Raw genomic sequence first — 20,379 nt, 5'->3', positions numbered from 1 at the left:
CTGTCCATGCGCACAGAGGACACAGACTTTCTTAGTTTTTAAAACCAGCCGTGATGTCAAAATCAAATAAACTTCTCTCTGTAGATTCAATGTGGCACAGGTGACACAACTGAGGTGTTTCCTGGCAGTCGGGGAGTTGAACGGTAACTAACACATTTTGACAGGTTCAGCAGAGATCAGAGGCTTAGGGCTCCTGCTTCAGCTGAGTTCTGGCAGGGGACAGATCACTTCTGGATGGGTAGGCAGACAGACAGGAGGCCAGCCAGTTCTAGCCCGGCACTAAACAGTCTGCAAGAAATGACAGGGGGCCAAATAGGGGACTATTCATTATTAATACCACTTCCCAAACAAAGATTATTTATCCAGCAGATTGTCAGATGATCAAACAGCTCTTTACTTGTCTTCTACCCTTGGCAGTTAGCTCAGGCCCTCGTAACCGTTCCTTGGTCATGCAGTGTGAAAATACCTAGTCTTGGATGGGCAAGCATAGTGTTCTCTATGCTTGATAAAAGCTAGACAGGGACGCATGGAGACCATTAAATGGGTTGAGAAGCGATTAAAGCGGAGGCCCATAATACACAGGGGACATTTTCTGTCCCCGTCACTGTCTCAGCTTTGCCTGGCAATGAGGACAGACTCTGTGGCTTCAATTTATGAAATATTCATTTAAGACATTGAGAGGTAGTTGGGGGAGGGGTGATGTATAATTTATGGCATCTGCATTTGTGTCTTTCAACTCTTCCCCAGGTTATGATGATTGGAGGGAATTGCTATTGCTGCTGCTGTATACCAATTGACAGGTTGTTACGGCTGTGTAGAGCTGCTATATGCCTGTGGTTATGTTGATGCTGTTGTATTTCTAGAGCAGCTATTGTATATGCATGATGTTATGTTGATGCTGTTGTATTTCTAGAGCACCTATATGCATGCTGTTGTCGATGCGAATGTATTGCTAGCCTGGCATAGCCAGACTGATAATGTATAATCACTCACACGTTCCCCTGGGAACATGTGAGTGAATCCACATTCAGTCTGGCTAATGCCAGGCTATTGTATTCCTAGAGCAGCTATAGGCTGAGTTCAGTGTATAACATGTATCAGCCGGTAACACGCGGGAGTCTGTCCCCGTTACAATGTCGGTATGGGAATGAGACATGCCGTATATGAGGCAAACGTGAAGGTTGACGGAGCTGGAGGGCTGCCACGGGGAAACGGAGCAGAACCTAGAGCAGAACGCCTCCGGACGAGACAGATGAGCGGTGATGAACGAGGAGAAAGCAAAGGAAGGATGGAGAGAGAGGCGGCATGAAATGGAACCGCCAAACGAGAACTTCTTCGCGTCTCTCCCCCCATCATTACCCACACCCCCCCACATCTTCTTATCAGCCCCTTCCCGCGCCGCCTCAAAAGAAGCAGACATTACACTCATTTAACGGGGTAATAAAGGGGGGCTGGGTAGGAGTTGGGGGGTGCAGACATAAAAGTACACAGCGTTCCCTTCTTGCAGCCATGGGAAGAGGGGGAGTTTTTTTTTATTCACCAGTAGCGCTATGAGGGGCCACTTATCCCTGTAGTGAAGCAAGTGCAGAAAGTCACTGAATGTGCCTTCTACTTGTTTGATGAGACACAGCGATATTATTATGAATCCGCGGGGGAAAAAGTAGGATGGCAAAGTGTGCCTGGGCCCCCTGGCAGAAGCACTGACACCCCTGGCAACAGGGGCCCCTGTTGCCATGGCTGGCATAAGGCAGGGTGTTGTGCCAGCTGCTGATAAGGGGATTGTTTGGCACCAGAGATCCAACACTGACTGGGATGTGTGTGTCTGAGGGACAGGGAGACAAATATGGAGTCAGTGCCGCCTGACTCTGTTTGATTGTGTGCATTTGTATGCATGTGCATGTGGTCGTGCACGTGTCTGTGTGTGAGGGACCGCTCTCCTGCACTTTCTCATATACTATGCCCTACTACCTACAGTATGTGTGCCTGTTCACAGCATTGACATTGACAGAGGTCAAGATTAAATAAGCCTTCCAGAACTCCCCCACTTCCAAACGTTCTGGTGGCCTGTGATGTTTGCTTAAGTGGGGAGAGCTGTGATTCCCTCTGGGCTTTCTCATGGTTTTCAAAGACAGGCCATGCTCAGAGATGCTAAGAGTTAGATAGGATTTCCCTAAGGGAGAACTGGAGAGAACACGAGTCGGCCATGTCTGCTGTGACGGCCCACACAAGGCCATGTTGATCAATATGGAGGTCAGCTAATCAATCCCCAGTAGAAGTTAATTCAGGCAGCGTAGCATCTCATGTCTGGGAGCTGCAGACTGCGGCTATTCCTCAGGGGAGAGAGATGGCTGAATGCAAGGCAGCTTGAGGAAATATGCTCATATGCATTCATAGGAAACACAGGGACGTGCACAAAAACACATTCATGCTGTTGACAGATTGGCGTTTTTCATATTTGATCCTATTACCAGTGAGTCAGTGGAGAGACAGCTGGCAGCATCCTACAGGTTTGCACAGGGAGCAGTGTTCCATTGTTACACACACCCATCCTCCCATCCATCAAGCAGCTAGATCAGGTTTAGCGCTGCAGGCTTATCAGACATGTGTCACAGCGCAAAACGCCAGGCTGCGCAATCACAGATCAAAGGTGTGATGAGTTTACTAGCTAACTATGCAGAGAGAGAGTTCAATATTCACACCAATGAAAGGACAACATCAATAAAATATCAGTCATGTGGCAATGATGCATGAGTACATTGTGTTCTCTGCTTCAATATCATCAAACTGTCAAAATGATCGAGGAGCTTATATGGGGGACCATAGTATAGCTACAGTATACAATATAACCCATGGCTAATGGTAGATAGTAGATACAGAACCTAATTTTGCAAATGTGTGTATACTATGAATACATTTTATATTTGTGATCAAATAAAGGCCAAAGTTGGTATTTATCAAAAATAATTAACATGTTGTATTTATATCGTTATATTTTTCAAGATGCATACAGTATGACTCATTCAGTGCCTAGACCTAAGAGAGAAGACACTATCTAATGTATTCTGTCTTTCTACAACATGCAGTACAGTGGGTGTAGTGTTTTCAGTCACTAACAAATCAAGTCATAGATATACAGTATGCACACTGTCTGGGTATGTATAGGGTAAATCTGATTCAAGTGATGCTACCAGTCTCTCCTTTACATAGTGTTGTTGCCAAGAGGGGATATACAGTACAGTACTGTACTGTATAGCAATAAATATGTTCCCTGCTAGCATGATTTTGACACTTGCTGCTTCTTGCTTGTTCTGTGCACAAAATTCATGCTGTGTGTCTCTGTGCTGGAGCCTGGAGGAAAACTTCAATTCTTAACCACCGCCGTCCCTATTTTGGACATGTCATTATAGGCGAAAGATTTGTACCAGGGTTGCTTGTACCGATGAGAGTGAGACACGCCATGGGCTTGTTTATCTACTACTTTGGAGATTTCTTTAAATATATTGTATCTTTCAAACCTTAAGCTACCATATCTGTCGTCGATGTAAGTGCCCTTGCCACTGCCAAAACTAGGGTACCAGCATCTGTCTTGAGGACCACTCAGCTCACTAGAAGCTCATAAATAACAGGGGCTGTGAGGGGTGGAGACCCTATGGTGGAAACACTCAAGAAGTGATACAGCAGAAACGCGCGAGCAAGGACGCACGCAGGCACGCAGGCATGCACGCACACACCCACACCCACACCCACACACACACACACACACGCACACACACGCACACACACACACACACACACATTCAACTCCAAAAAGACCGCAACCCTCATGTTTAAATGATTGTGCTGAATAACACAAAGACTTTTCCCATGTATTTTGCTGACTTGTTCATTTCTTCAGAACAATTTATATTCAGAAGAGCTGGTTAATTATAATGAGAATGTGGTTAGGGCTTTGCAACTATAATAATGAGGTCACCAAATAATTCTCTAACTGTGACTAACAAAATATTTGGGACTGAGTGATGTTTTTCATTATCACCATCAAAATTACATTCGGTCATCTGGTGCAAAGGCCAGAGTGGATCTAATTGTGACAGCACAGTCTCATTAAGAAGGGTTTTTGTGAGATGTGAGTTTACATCTCATCTCATCTGTATAGCAAATGTATCTGTAAAGGGAATGCGGGGGCTCACCTTCTGAAGGAAGAGGACTATTCTTTGGACCATGTCAGCGCGCTGCTCCTCGAGGCTGAAGAGTGTGCGTGGTGTGCGGATGAAGACCTTTGTCTTTCCATAGGCCACATCGTGGTCGAAGCTGCAGCCCTGCATGAGCCTCTTCACTGCGTCCTTGTCCGTCGGTAGGTCGTGATTTGGCCATGTGAACTCCGAGATCATCTTATACCTGAGGGGGGGGGAAGAAACAGTACTTATCTATCTATAAATGCGAGAAGTCTCTGCGTGTGTGTCTGTCTGTCTGTCTGTCTGTCTGTCTGTCTGTGTGTCTGTAATCCGCGTATCTCGAGAACCGTTCGTCCCACCGGCTTCAGATTCGGCACGCGCGTTCCCCGCCGCGGCACGGAGTGCAGTGCCGGGTCTCGACCCGACCCGACGCGCGGTTTTCCCGAACCGGCGCGAAACGTTCGGAATCTCCTTATGCGGGGTTGATTGTTGACATCAGGCTGTTCCGGAGGAAATCGGCGAAAGCTCTGACTCATTGTGACATCACTTCATAAAAGGCTCTGACATCACGTACGCCACATGAGTCAACAAAAAATCTCTGAATATCTCCATATATAGCATATATGGGCATAAAATGGACGCAGAATCACATAGATCTCCATATACGGGCATAAAGGGACACAGACAGACGGATACAGAGATCTCCATAAATGGGCATAAAATGGACGCAAATGGCATATATGGGCATAAAATTTACGCAGAATCACAAAGATCTCCATATACGGGCATAAAGGGACACAGACAGACATATACAGAGATCTCCATATATGGGCATGAAATGGACGCAAATAGACAGATATCTCCATATATGGGCATATATGGGCATAAAATGGACCCAGAACTATATCTGCAGTGATCTCCATATATGGACATAAAATGGACACTGACAGACAGACAGACAGATAACAGATATCTCCATATATGGGCATAAATGGACACAGGCAAACAGATGGTCAAAACGGGTCCTATGACAACAGGTAAACGTTCGGAATCTCCTTATGCGGGGTTGATTGTTGACATCAGGCTGTTCCGGAGGAAATCGGCGAAAGCTCTGACTCATTGTGACATCACTTCATAAAAGGCTCTGACATCACGTACGCCACATGAGTCAACAAAAAATCTCTGAATATCTCCATATATAGCATATATGGGCATAAAATGGACGCAGAATCACAAAGATCTCCATATACGGGCATAAAGGGACACAGACAGACGGATACAGAGATCTCCATAAATGGGCATAAAATGGACGCAAATGGCATATATGGGCATAAAATTTACGCAGAATCACAAAGATCTCCATATACGGGCATAAAGGGACACAGACAGACAGATACAGAGATCTCCATATATGGGCATGAAATGGACGCAAATAGACAGATATCTCCATATATGGGCATATATGGGCATAAAATGGACCCAAAACTATATCTGCAGTGATCTCCATATATGGACATAAAATGGACACTGACAGACAGACAGACAGACAGACAGACAGACAGATAACAGATATCTCCATATATGGGCATAAATGGACACAGGCAAACAGATGGTCAAAACGGGTCCTATGACAACAGGTATAATGGGGTTTGCATTAAAGGTCGGGGCATTCATTCCCTATTTACATCGTTCCCGAGTTGGCCAGGTCGCCGACTAGACGCCGAAGGGCGGCCCAGCTTCTAGTATTATAAATTGGCATTCTCATAAACAATAAATATGTTTTACAAATGTAGGAAAGGGGTGTTTGAACAGCTAAAACTGCCCCACCCCAATATTTAATAATAATGCAGTTGAGCAGTTTTGTGATGTGAGAAGTGAAAGAGGTCCCTCCTCGTAAACTCGCCCAAACTGCCTATTGTGTCATTAGCATGTTATTTTAGATTTCAACCACTTTAACTAGTATTTTATACTCTGACTATTCAAAAATAGCAGAGATACAAGCTCATAGAGCGTCACTTCTATGAGCACGTAGATCTGCAATATATACTGTATATAGCAGATCTCCCCTTTCGCGGGTGAGAAGCCGGCAGGGGAATGCGGTCTCTGAAGCTGAAACAGTGACTTCTACAGGTTGTTCGGGGCACTTGGTCAGTGGAGAACGTAACTGGAAGTATAGCGTGTTCCTCCGCACAGGTCATCATGCCCTCTCTGTGCAACTTCTCAGTCAGGTGAAAACAAACGGTTGGTGACTCCATGTGTATCAGAGGAGACACATCAATGACTACACAAGACCAATGGACTATACATACTGTATGGGGGGAATGGGCTATATGACTAAAGAATAAGGACACTAATTACTGTTTAATGCTATTGAGATCAGGGCATTAACGACTTGTGATTTTTGCAAGTCGACTCGACTCAGGGAAAAGTTGAGTTGAAGTCGCATCGTTTGATGACGTCATCACACACGAACCCCCCCAATTATTTTGGGGGGGTCCGGATGATTAACTTAATGTGCAACATTGTTTTCTCACTCGACAGTGAACAAACCAACATAAAGTTTAAGTATATAGAGGGTATCTTCACATTTCTAAAGTGACAATTTAATTGAGATACTCTCATAGGAGCAGTACTTGGTGACAGAAGGACGTAGAAAAGATTAAACCTGAATCATATTCCAACTATATACCCTAGGGGGCTGAAAACCTTTTACATGGTTGAGTAAAGACACATAATTTATTTAAAACGTAGTTTCTCTATGGAAGTTAGTATGTTCTGTTCCATTTCACACCATTTAAGGAGTACTGAAGTACTGTATAATACAGCCTTTTACAGACTAAACTGAACTCTAATTTATTTGACGGTACAGTGCTGCGCTACTTTGACCTTTCTTTGAAAGTGCTTTTTTTTATACATACAGTAAAGGTTCTTGGTAGTGCATGTCATATTATCTGTCACCAAGAGCTTTTAAAATCTTGTTAGCATAGAGCAGCAGTCATGTAATTTGTCGGTATAAGATCTTTTTAATTTTTATAATAGCAGCATTTGCATTGGCACAGGTCAGGTTATTTGCTGCTATAAGTGCTTGTCAATATTTATTAGAGCTGTTGGCCTCAGTGACTAGGTGTAAGAGAAAGAGAGACCATAATTCAAGATATCACAAGGCGTTACTGCTTATAGTGCTTAGTGCTAACACTATAACTCTATCTCATGAATGCCTGAACGGATTTCCAAGCGGATCTTTTGCACACGTGTGGTGCATGATCTGTGCATTATCCATGCATGACCAGTGCACATTTAAAGGTAAGAAAATGGTGGCAATTGAAGACATGTCGATTTTAATCCTGGCACCAAGCGTGTTTTAATACACTTTGAAGGACCATGATAAAGACTTTTATGTTTTGTAAAAACAGCATGTCATCATGAGACATTTTGACTGGGGCATTTTCAGCCCCACTAGCACCACCAGTACAGATGGAAATCACTGTCGCTCTATCCATCTGTACGTCTCTACCAAACACTACAAGATATCTCGAGAACTACAAGCCACAGAAAAAAATGTCTGGTAAAGTAAAAACGTAAAAAATAACAAAACATAAGTTATTCCAGGACAGCTGTGATGCAGTCCTCCTGCCAGGCAAAGACAGAGTGTCATCTCCAATCAAGCCTTTCAACGGGATCCAATGCTTGTCATTTCACTGTCATCCAACTGCCGGGGACTGATGTCAAACTAAGTTCAGATACAAAATCAGTGTGGGTATCACATGGACTGTCTCAGATCAGTTGTTAGCGTATTAAAACAAACAAACAAACAACAAAACATTCATTACCTAATCAACTATGCCACCCGATAATGGACTCCAACAGAATGAGACAGATGGGAAATACAAGCAATGCCAAGATGGAGACGAGTTGTGCATGTGTGCATGTGTGTGTGTGTGTGTGTGTGTGTGTGTGTGTGTGTGTGTGTGTGTGTGTGTGTGTGTGTGTGTGTGTGTGTGCGTGTGCGTGTCCACACATTTGTTTGCACATTTGCCTAATTACATGAGGGACAGCTTAGCCAGACAGACCTTACGATTCCGTTATTTATGTCAAATCCTTATGGGCCATTAGGTCTGAGAGCTCTGGCTGTGCCAAATGTTCGATGTAAACATCAAAATACTAAATATGATCCTGTTGTACTTAAATATAAAAACATGCTTCCATCCTAGACGACAAATAGGCTTATGATAACAAGAGCTCATGCTTTTATGCCTTTGTGGTAGCGTGCGCGAGAGGACTGTGCCGGATCTTTTCCGATGTGAGTGACTTGGTGCAGTGACATCAGCACTGTCGCATCGCTCTCTCTCGTCCTCTGCAAGGAAACACGAGGTGACGTGCGAGTGTGTGTGTGTGTGTGTGTGTGTGTGTGTGTGTGTGTGTGTATATGTGTCTCCATGGAGCTCTTGCTCACCACGGCTCCCCTCCTACTGTACATGAAACTCTCACGTGATCTGCGTTTTGAACATATTCAGAGAGTGACTTTAAAGGAATAAGACCGGTTCAAACGGATTGGGACAGGTAGACATTTGTGATGTTAAAGGTGATACACCATGAAATTTCACTTTTCCTATTTTAAAACCTTTTTTTGGAGTCCCACTATCACCTTCTATCCTCACAAAGTCCCATTTCTGACCGTTGTGTCTTTCTCTGGTTTTGAGAAGGCGAAGGTTAAAAGTATCCCACGGGTTCTCAAAACAGGCTATCCAGATTTGCTGCCGATTGTGACGTCATCATAAAAAAAAATCATTTTTTCAAAAACAAAATAAAAAAAACATTTTTTTTTCAAAAGGATTTTGGGGGGGGGGGGGGGGGGGTGGCGCAGTTCAGGCCAAAGGTGGTACTGCAGCTGAAATGCTCTGAGAGCCATTCAAAAATGAGAGAGGCTCTCTATTCAGGAGTGGTAATTTAGCCTCAAACCTTTTGAAAAACGTTTTTGGGACATAAACAATATGACATAAATACCTTTTAAATGCATGGTGTATCACCTTTAATAAGCTGTTCGGCGATACCATGCATGTACCATGTGTCACTGAGAGGGGGCATACACTATCGCCATAAGTCTAAATAACTCTTATTTGTATTCTCATCTCCACATTAAAATATGCTGCACACAGTGCACAGACACCCAGCCCCCAATTCATTACAACTCAGACAGAGTGTTGCATGGCTGCTACTGGCCAAGGGCAGAGGACAACAATCCTCATGAGAAAACCAATCATTTGTGAAGTGAAATGTTCAATGACATCTCTGACCGAACACAGAGGAAGAGGGGTTTTACGTGCTTACTGTACAGAAAAAACAAAAAAACAAAAAACACGCAAAGCCAACTGTAAAAACAGGTTAGGCCACCAAGTCACTGTGTTGCGTATATTCTCTAACCACTATTTAACCAGGTATATTGACACAGAGCATATCCATGGCCTCAGCTTGAAGGCAGTACCTGCATTTGGATGAAGGGTCCATACATTTTCCACACTCACACCTGAAGGCTCCACCATGATATTACTGGCCACTGAAAAAAACCTCTGCTCAAACTGGTGGGAGTTCAGGGTCTTTCTTTATAAACATTTTTCGAAAAACACTTCTAGCGAAAACAGCAGATCAAGTAAAAAACACACATTGTGAGCGTCTTAATCTTTTTTTTGTTTAGTTTTTTGCTATTCGCAGTACAACAAAGTATACAGTGCTTCAGCGGTATAATATATGTGAACGGAGGGGAAGGTGCAGCTCGCTCCCACAGAACCCCCCAGCCAAACGGGAGAATCAAACTGGTTGTCTTTCCATCACACGGCTGATTCTCTCACCTCCAGTATCCCTCTATTGTGCAGAGCAGTTTAATAATCCTGATACTGTATGTATGCTATCTACATTGGCTGATCTACAGTATGCAGGAGAAAACTATATTTCCATAATGTCCACAAATGTCATTCCATCGACTGGGGAAATAAATATCCAGTCTAAAGCTGGCGTGTGCTGAAACATAATAAATAGAAACAAGTGTCAATACTGTACATTTACACCATCTGAGACAATAAGCACAAAGACCCCAGTTATTTATTCATCTTTGAGTCTCTAATAGGCTACATAAATGATATGTTTTAACCATGAACACTTCAGCTTGGTTTTAACAGCTTGACTGGAATTGGTTTATTTATGTTTGCATGTGAAGTGTGATGCTGCTGCTTTTGAAAGGGGTTGAATAAACATAACATCGTTAGCTCTGAACAGATGGGCGTGATGCTGCTAATAACGACACCACTCGGGGAATGCAGTGCACGTTCAGCATCGATAAGTCCAACAGAAACCAGGGTAAGAATCTACATATGCAGACTGGGATCAGAATGACATTAGAGATAATATCAGCATAATTCATCGCTGTCGGGCAGAAACCAGCTAATTCAGCTATTTTCTTTTTCGCTATTGAACACCCTTTACCTCTGTGTGTTGGTTAAAAATATATTGAACCAATGAAAAGTATTAAAAAGCACTTCTGACAAAACCTCCTAACTCCATTGGATCCTCAAACTGTCAACCAAACCAGCTAACTCCACCCCCTCTCCCCTGCGTGGCACACAGAGCAGCAGGGTTTTTTCCTCCGTAGTCTGTTAAAAGTAAAAGTAATCTACTAACGGGCCATTTGGATTCCATTTGTACACTCTCAGAGTTAAATTAACACTGATTTTACAATATAAATTGGGGTCTCAGAGACAGAAATACCACGAACTGGGCGTCCTTGAAATTAAAACGGCTGGGAATTACCGCTAGAGCCATAACAATCTTCTCTTATGGGGGTCCCTGGTATATTTTCAAATGGGGGTCCGCTGGTCCGTGGGCTAATAAGTGGACATGTTTAGGGTCCTTGACATGAAAAGGTTTGAGAACCACTGGGCTACTGTACCTCTGTAGGAAGCGGGGATACGTCTGTCGGTAAGCAAAGCCAGCACGACGGACCCTGACATTCTCCAGCAGGCCCAGGTACTCCACCTGGTGTCGGCAGCGCTCATGCTCAAACAGCAGAGGGGACTTGACATCATTGGGTTTGATGCAGCGCACGTAGTAGGGTTCCTACACAAGACAACACATGGCCAGTTGGAGCGTATGAAAACCTGACAAAAATACCTCACAAATGAACTAGAAGAAGTGCTCTTCCGAGCACAGGTCTCCACCAGCCACGCTTCCTGGTGGTGCTATAATAGGCCAATGTAAAAAGGGTGGCATGTGTTCTTCACTAATCTTAGACCTTTCATGGCGCCACCATGAGGCTGATTTGAACATTTTGTAGTGTAATTTCTTCCTTGGCCTTTTGCGAATGTGCGTGCACAATTTCATTACAATTGCACGCTGTGTTTGATTTGAGGCATTTTGTTCGAAACGGATCAATCCTGCAAAGTTTGGAGGCCAATCTTAGCCAATCAGGATTGAATATTTAATACAGGACAGATCCGTCTTGATCATATGACTGTAGAGATACTGTGTACTGATTTGTGTTAATTTTGGGTAAAATCTGGAGTAATATCCAAAAATGTGTCTTACATAAGTCGGCCTCCTGGTGGCGCTATAATAGGCTGATGTGAAAAATACAAGGAAAGGGGTTTTCCTTGGCATATTAGTCCATGGGCCATACAAGTTGTCGGTATCAAAAAGGTGGCAAAGGTTACCACGCATTTTTGAAAAGCTCTATATCTGTAGATTATATTTTGGTATGATAACCCTTTCTTAGACACAGCTAAATTGGTGTTATCAGCCGCTAGAGTTGGTGTCCCATTAACTTTACATTACAGGGAAAAAAAGCTAAAAATTAATCTGCTTTAAGTAGCATAAGAGGGGTCCAACTAGGGGGTTTTCATGATGCTGAATCCATTGCAAGCATCTGTTTTGCACGAAAAACATCCGTGGGGCTAAAACGCCCCCCACATAAGTGTGTTTCATCACTAAACCATAGTCTTGTGGGACAGTTTTTAGCCCAAGGGATGTTTTTTGTGCAAAACAGATGCTTGCAATGGATTCAGCATCATGAAAACCCCCTAGTTTGACCCCTCATATGCTACTTAAAGCAGATTAATTTGTAGCTTTTTTTTTCCCTGTAATGTAAAGTTAATGGGACACCAACTCTAGCGGCTGATAACACCAATTTAGCTGTGTCTAAGAAAGGGTTATCATACCAAAATATAATCTACAGATATAGAGCTTTTATAAAATGCATGGTAACCTTTGCCACCTTTTTGATACCGACAACTTGTATGGCCCATGGACTATATAGGGAGTGCGCTTACAAAGTTTGAAACTGATCGGTGGAGTTATAGGTAAAACCACGAATAGTTATAGTGCCACCATGAGGCTGTTTTCAAAAAATGTAAGTCTTAGTGGCATTTCTTCCTCGGCCTAGTGGGAACGTGTGTGCGCGATTTCATGTTAATTGCACTCTGCATTTGTAATTTGAGGCATTTTGTCCAAAACGGAACAATCTTACAAACTTTGAAAGCCAATATCATCCAATCAGGATGGAATATGGACAATCAGACAGATCTGTGTCGATCACATGACTGTATAGAGACACTGTCTACCGATTTGCGTGATTTTTGGACAAAATCTGTAGGAGTAGTGTACAGAAATGTGTTTGGCAAACATCGGCCTCATGGTGGCGCTAGAACAGGGCCATTTGAAAAATGTGGGGCATAGGTTCTGAATTGGAATCCAGGGAGTGCGCTTACAAAGTTTGAAACTGATCGGTGGAGTTAAAGGTAAAACCACAAATCGGCCTGTTATAGCGCCACCATGAGGCTGATTTCAAAAATTTGAAGTGGCATTTCTTCCTCGGCCTAGTGGGAACGTGTGTGCACGATTTCATGATAATTGCACTCTGCATTTGTGATTTGAGGCATTTTGTACAAAATGGACCAATCTTACAAACTTTGAAAGCCAATATCAGCCAATCAGGATGGAATATGGACATGGTCGATCCCATGACTGTAGAGACACTGTCTACCGATTTGCGTGATTTTTGGACAAAATCTGTAGGAGTAGTGTACAGAAATGTGTTTTGCAAACAACGGCCTCATGGTGGCGCTAGAACAGGGCCATTTGAAAAATGTGGGGCAGAGGTTCTGAATTGGCATCCAGGGAGTGTGTGTGCTCATTTTGGCAGCGCCCGGGCCAATGGCGCCGGAGATTAGCTGTACACAAACTCGGAGGACGGACAGACGCACGGACGGACGGACGGACGGACAGACGCACGGACGGACAGGGGCGAAAACATACTCTCCCCCTGCCTTCGGCTGGTGGAGACAATTAACGGTCAACTTCCTTCCGCTCACCTTGCAAGCCAGGTTCTCCACCAACAAGATCATGGAGTTCTTGAAGAGGGTGCCGGCAGTCAGGGGTCGCTTGGTGACCTCAGTGATGCTCAGCTTGCCTTCCGGCCACATTGCCTTCAGCACAGGGTTGGAACTGGACAGGAGCAAAACCAATATGTAAACTACAGCTGGGGCAGCAATGGTGGTTGGAAAAATCCATCCATCAAATAAAACCTCATGAAGAATATATCATTCAGTTGAGGAAGAGAATGGAGAATGTCACTGTGTTTACTTACATAAACTAGATATAATCGCAAAAGCACTTTTGGCCTGGAAACCTTCGGAAATCAAACACTTTATGTATGATCCCCGGGTTCTATGTTCCCTGCTTTCAATAAGCCTAACCTAAAGTAAGTAGGGAACATAGAACATAGAATAGAATATGTAACGCTCACTCACATCAACAGTGAAGAAACTGACAACAAAAACCCAGACAAGACGAGACGAGGCAAGTGGGAGATAAGACTGATATTTTTAAGCCTTGTCGCGAGTTGTTCAGTGCTTCAGGGGCTGTTGTACAATCAAAGAGCTGCCCGGAAAGTGTGTGTGTGTGTGTGTGTGTGTGTGTGTGTGTGTGTGTGTGTGTGTGTGTGTGTGTGTGTGTGTGTGTGTGTGTGTGTGTGTGTGTGTGTGTGTGCGCGCGTGAGTGCGTGCGTGCGTGCGTGCGTGCACACACACTTTACCTGTTGTACAGCAGCCTCTTAAAATCCTGGAAGAGTGTGTCTTTGTTCTTATCAATAAAACCCAACACGGAGTACCTGTGGAAGCAAAAGGTGCACACAGACACACAAACACACTCAGTCAACAAGTCATTAAAATGTTACCAAAATTACATGAACAATTGATTCAGTCAATGTATGCTAAACATCACTTAAACGTCATGGACATTTGAATGTTGTTTCACATTTCTTAGATTTTTTATGGACTATTTAAAATACTTCAATCCGTGCTTTAAAATGCAATAAATAACAATGTAACCTTTTTGTGCTTTTTACAACTTTTTCTCCCCAATTTAGTCGTTATGCCAATCAATTCCTCGCCACACACATTTCCGTGTTTTCACGAACAAATCACAATATGCTTTGGAAAATGTTCAGCAGTAGCGTCAACCATACTTGCAAATCATAAAAACAACTGTTTGAGAAACACTGCTCTAAATCAACCCAGTTCTAACACAAAGACTAACCTCCTAACTATAAGTGGGATGGGCTCAGCAGCTCATCCATTTAACCTGAGAGCTGCCTTATGCCTGTAATTCCCTCTGTCCTGTCTTATCGGGCCATAGTTAATGTATGCTTATGTTTAATGCATACTCGCCTTAGTGATCAGTGTACCATAAATAGCCAGGCAGGGTGCTATAAGCTCCTGCCTGCGCTAAGTGGCTCAGGGATCAATCAAGCTGTGAGAGTCAGGGCCTCTCCCCTGGGCAACTGTAGCTTCCCTCAGAAACGTGTTACGTAGCATGTAGGATTTATTAATTTGAATGATGTCCAAGAGCTACGAGGATTGTGAATTTAAGATGCCATTTTTATCACCATCATGTGGTGAAAATATAATGTAATTTAGTAACTGTGTTGTATATTTCTCACAACATCATGGCTTGCATTTCACTCTAGCCTTTCCTAGTGTAACTATGTCAAATGAATACAATAAGGTTTACTATTATTAGGTTGTAGAAGCAACCCAAGGACCATTGATAAAAGTAGGATGCACCAGAGCTCAATTGCAAGTGTAATAACAAAGTGTATATTTATGTAAATGGTTATTTCAGAGTAATGTGTGTAGACTGAAATAATTGATTGATTGATTGATTGATTGATTGATTTGATTGATTGAAATACAACTAATTTCATCAATTTTAGAATTAGTCTGACCAGTTATTAGTGTGGTTGCTATAGGCAACCAGACTATTGTTCTAGTTCTGAGAACTTTGACTGCTTTACCACGAGTTTCCCGAGTTATCCCATATGTCCAGGCCAGTTTTGGGACGTAAAAAAATAAAAAATAAATCCAAAATTATTGTTGGACCTCCTGAACGGATTTCCAAGCGGTGAATGATCTAGGCATGGGTGTGCATGATCCGTGCACTATGAATACATGGAAATCTATGGAGACTTGTGGCATCCTGGAACTTCAAAGAGATTTTTAAAATGCAGCGGATTAGTTAACTTTTCTGTTATCCCAAAAGTCCATTGAGTTGACTTTTTCAGCAGATTCCTCCAACTCGCGTCAGTGCAACCACACCTGCAATTTCCCAGAATTGTACCTTTCTAGTTTTAATTTTAGTTTTAAGTTGAAAGGGTCTGAAAACCTTCTATATGCACTGTAATACAACAATCTAGACTTTCATGCTCTACATTAGGTTAAATCTGGATCAAGTGTACTGCTCTGCCCTGCACCCTGGCCTTGAGCAAAGTGCTCAACACCACTCTCTGCCACTACAGCTGCCTCCGGAGTCGCACAATGAAACTAGCCCATGCTACAAGCTCACTACGCGTTGCATTGCTCACAGTGGGATCTACAGTACAAGCACTGTGAGCGCAAATTTTCGGCAAGCAACACTGGCACGCAACCAAGTATGAATCAGACTTACCAATAAAATGCTTTGAATGCATGTAAATGTCCAAATGTGAACCAAGGTGGTGCCAAGGAAACAGATGCCCTGGTTAACAGCCTTCATGGATAGATAAAAGTTTGTAGGATACTTACACCACATCTCCTGCATAATGCCTTATACGGAAGTCTCTGTCAAACTCCAAACTCTTGTCAGTGGGTGAGAGCTAGAGAGAGAGAGAGAGGAGAAAGAGCAATGAGTTTTTCAAAGGCAAAAAAAAGACATACACATTTCAAACATGTAACATTTGTTATTACTGATGATGGGATCACAGTAAAGAACATTGAACCCATTCCATTAGCCATCTCCTCACATGACCTGCCAGCATATTTGGGTCACACAATAATTATAAGCATTGGTTTTCAGAGTCCAGCAAAGGTTTGCCACCTTAGGACTATTCAGGCCACATTATCTCGGGTGAATTACAGCATCCTCGACCAGATTCTGTTGTGTACCACATTGATTTGTACAGTCAACAAAGCATTCTGCCACCAGTTGCACTGTACTTGAGTATAAGTACTGTGTAAGTACTTAGTTGTGTCTCCTGCATAAGGAGGCAGAGACATTTGTGAAAGGCTTTGCAAATCCTCCCCAAAGGAAGCTAAAATCTTCAGTGTTAATTTCATTCCGAGAGAGAGTAAGAATTGAGCATTTGTACCCTCTCAGAGTTAAATGAACACTGAAGATTTCATCAGGTACAGTACCAGCTCAGCCAGGTCTACTGGTTATTCCCCCACCAGGGGACCCGCTGTGCAAAGAAAGAATGTTAAGTAGCATAAAAGCTGAGAGAAGACACTGAGGTTGAATGTGAATGTGTTCGTGTGTGCATGTGTGTGACTGTGCCTGTGTGTGTGTGTGTGTGTGTGTGTGTGTGTGTGTGTGTGTGTGTGTGTGTGTGTGTGTGTGTGTGTGTGTTCATGCATGTTCGAGAGGACTGCCTGCCGCAGTACCAGGGGATGACGTCTCTATGTAGGCCGGGGAGGGGAGCAGGTGGAAATGCAATCTGACGCAGCTCTCCGATAACTGCTAATGACTGTATTATGTTGTGTGTGTGTGTGTGTGTGTGTGTGTGTGTGTGTGTGTGTGTGTGTGTGTGTGTGTGTGTGTGTGTGTGTGTGTGTGTGTGTGTGCCTGCCATGCAATGGCAAAACACTTATTGTAATCCGCCATACTTAATTAATTAATGATGATCCCACAAATTTGGTGCGCTAATAACTGCCGCACAATTTACGCCACCGCCGCAATATATACATCAAAACGTGCGGCTCGGCCGGGAATGGTGTGCTATTACTTTTCTAAGAGAAAAGTTGTATCGTTTAATTGATATTAATTTATTAGTGAATTAATTTTACCCATTGACTTATAATGGGAATCGCAAAAACTCACATTCAATATTTTTTTTCTCGCAAACCATAGGGGCTACAGTTTCAAAACTTGGAGGAGATTTATAATGATATCAAGGATTAAATAAAAAATAATTTCGTCAGTTGGCCTCATGGTGGCGCTATAACAGTCCACTTTACCTTTCGGCCTGTAACTCTTGAACCGTGGGTCGGAAAATTAAAATTCCCTTTTCCCTGGATTCCTTGGGTCATGACGCATCTCCTCATATAGGCCACGCCCATTTGCGTCAGGATAGATTTTCCGCCATTTTGAATTTTCTTCAAAACACACTTTTTGCTCCTTTTCCTACATATTTTCTCCAAATGTCACACAAATCGATACACACGATCTATGGACTCATGCGATAAACATATTTAAACGATATTTTGATAGTCCATACCGTTCTTCCGTAACAGGGTTCCAAAGTTAGCGGGAGGAGCCCGTTTTGTAAGAAGTAGCCATAAATCACAAACGAAACATCCAGTCAACACCAAATTTTAACCACAAGTGGGGGGCGCTATACTGAACATATACCCAAAAGCATTTCCACTTTGACCCATAGGGGGCACCACAAACGCGCAAAACGTAACGGTTTCATGCCAAAACGTGTTTTTCAGGGGGAACGACCCTCTCAAAACGAAACACAAACAATCTCGGGAGCGACGGGACAACGTAATCGCCTTGCGGAACTTGTGGGAGGAGAAGTGTGCACACTTAAAATTTCTTCGAAATTTTCTTTTCTAGTTTCATATTCATCTTCTATGGTTCTGTCCATTATGGTGGAGTGCATGTGACTTTGTCTGCCCGTTCTCTGTTCTCTGTGTCAAAGTGACGCGCTCAAATATGAAAGGATTGTGTCATCATCTGAAAAACACACAGTGACAGAAGCACCAGAGCATGAAAAGCTACTGCCTGAGAAAGAGATTCACTACTGTCATTCATAAAAAAGTATCAGTAGTGAGAGAGGCACAGAGAGAGAGAGAGAGGGACGGAGAGAGAAAAGAGAGAGAGGGACAGAGAGATAAATTGAGAGGAACAGAGAGAGATACAGTAAGAGGCATAGAGAGAGAGAGAGAGAGAGAGAGAGAGAAGCTGAAGCAAAAGCATCCTAGCTCTTATTACACTCCCAATGCCAAGGTGGGAGAAGTGATTATCATATTGTTGCTGTTGGATGGAAAACTTTTATGTCTTAAACCATCTTAACAAATGGTGTGGAAGATAACCTGTGTTTCAATCGATCCCGTATATGGATCTGTGTAGTTATTATTTAGTTAGCTCTTAATTCTTTTCACTGGTTAAATATTTATAAAAACACACAGTACAGGCTTAACTACTTTCAACCAAGACACAGAAAGAAAAAAAAAGGAGAAAACTGAAAGAGAAGGATGGAAAAGGTTGAAAGAAGGGTACACTTTTATCTTGACGGTGCTGCATTCTATATTACCTTGATACTGCCACACTCATCTGAGCCAATACAGTGTGCCTTCTCACTGTGAAGTCATACCATGACTCATTCAAGATCGTGACGCACACACATGCATGCATGTATGCATGTACTGTATGCATGCATGTATACCAAATGAGGGCATCAATCCCTAAGACACGCACACGTCTTATGGGACTCACAGAATCTGTTAGACTTAAGCTGGTTGCACACTGCACTGCATTTTTTCGTTGCGTTTTGGAAGGGAGAGAGAGGAAAGAAAGAGAAAGCAAGGGACTCAGTGGCACTGGCAACAGTTGCGAAAATCGGGAAAAAAAATCAACCCTGGTCTGAAAATAAATATAAAACGGTCTGCAGTGTGCAAACGTGATTGACGTAAGGTGAGGTTGTTTTTTTTAATTTATGTGCTCTGAAATCCGCTCCGATATTCACCCCGAAATACAAAAAGTACAAAACTATGGCACCACCTCTTTAACCCTTTCAGTGCCCAGAATCACCACTAGAGGGCGCCCAATGGCCATAGAATCCACCATAGACATATGCTGTATATGCACAAGCCCTGCGCAGCCATGATGCGCCTGAACACTTTCCTTTGTACATGAACAGGAACAGAATGAAGTTAGCTTGAAGTTAGCTATTGGCTACCAAGCATTTTAGAAGCCCTATTTTCGGCGATTTAGCCGTGATTAAACCTTGCACACCTCATGGATATGCATGGAACAGAGAAAATGAGCTCTAAAGATCCTGGATTGCATTGGAGTGGATGGCAAATATCGGCGGCGCGACGCTCTCGCGGGCCGTGTAAACAGATGACGGCCGGTGGCCCGGCTCGAAAATTGAAAAAAAAAAAAACGTTAATACGGTCCAAACTATCCCGATTGGCACTATAAGAGTTAAGCTTCTGAATTCTCCTGCTAGGTCTATTCTACTTTCACAGTGAGCTCAATCCAATCTTTCTTCTGCTTTTTAGCACTGCCAGTAAGGAGCTAAACTCAGACAAATTCAACCACAAAGCATCCTTTGAAGGTCAATTTGAATATATGGGTGTCTGGAATATTACAAGTAGTGACATTCTTTGTTCCAGAAATGAGTGTTCCATGGATTGTAAAATAAGTGCGTTCTCTAACATAGTATAGTTTGCTCTGCAATTGACTTTGGGTGGCAGTGGCTCAGGAGGTAGAGCGGCCACTTGGGAACCGGAAGAGTTGGCGTTGAAGTGTCCACTATATGAATGCACCATTTATATTTTGATGGTTATTAACAACTACAGTAGTCAGTCAGTCAGTCAGTCAGTCAGTCAGTCAGACAGACAGACAGACAGACAGACAGACAGACAGACAGACAGACAGACAGACAGACAGACAGACA

The 20,379-nt window shown here is 43.1% G+C and overlaps 1 protein-coding gene across 1 annotated transcript in view; it reads right to left on the bottom strand.

Moving 5' to 3' along the window:
- The window catches only part of myo1d (myosin 1D), a 155,232-nt gene that overhangs the window by 63,145 nt on the left and 71,708 nt on the right, over positions 1–20,379 (bottom strand). Inside the window, exons 12-16 of the mRNA XM_080748114.1 lie at positions 16,280–16,350; positions 14,254–14,328; positions 13,532–13,664; positions 11,116–11,282; positions 4,191–4,398 (exon numbers count right to left, since the gene is read on the bottom strand). Of these exons, the coding sequence (XP_080604240.1) occupies positions 4,191–4,398; positions 11,116–11,282; positions 13,532–13,664; positions 14,254–14,328; positions 16,280–16,350 (654 nt within the window). The remainder of the gene's footprint in view (positions 1–4,190; positions 4,399–11,115; positions 11,283–13,531; positions 13,665–14,253; positions 14,329–16,279; positions 16,351–20,379) is intronic.

The sequence above is a fragment of the Nannobrachium achirus genome (genome assembly GCF_963921795.1).
Source record: "Nannobrachium achirus genome assembly, chromosome: 18".
Lineage (NCBI taxonomy): Eukaryota > Metazoa > Chordata > Actinopteri > Myctophiformes > Myctophidae > Nannobrachium > Nannobrachium achirus.
This window is presented reverse-complemented; position numbering and strand designations above follow the sequence as displayed.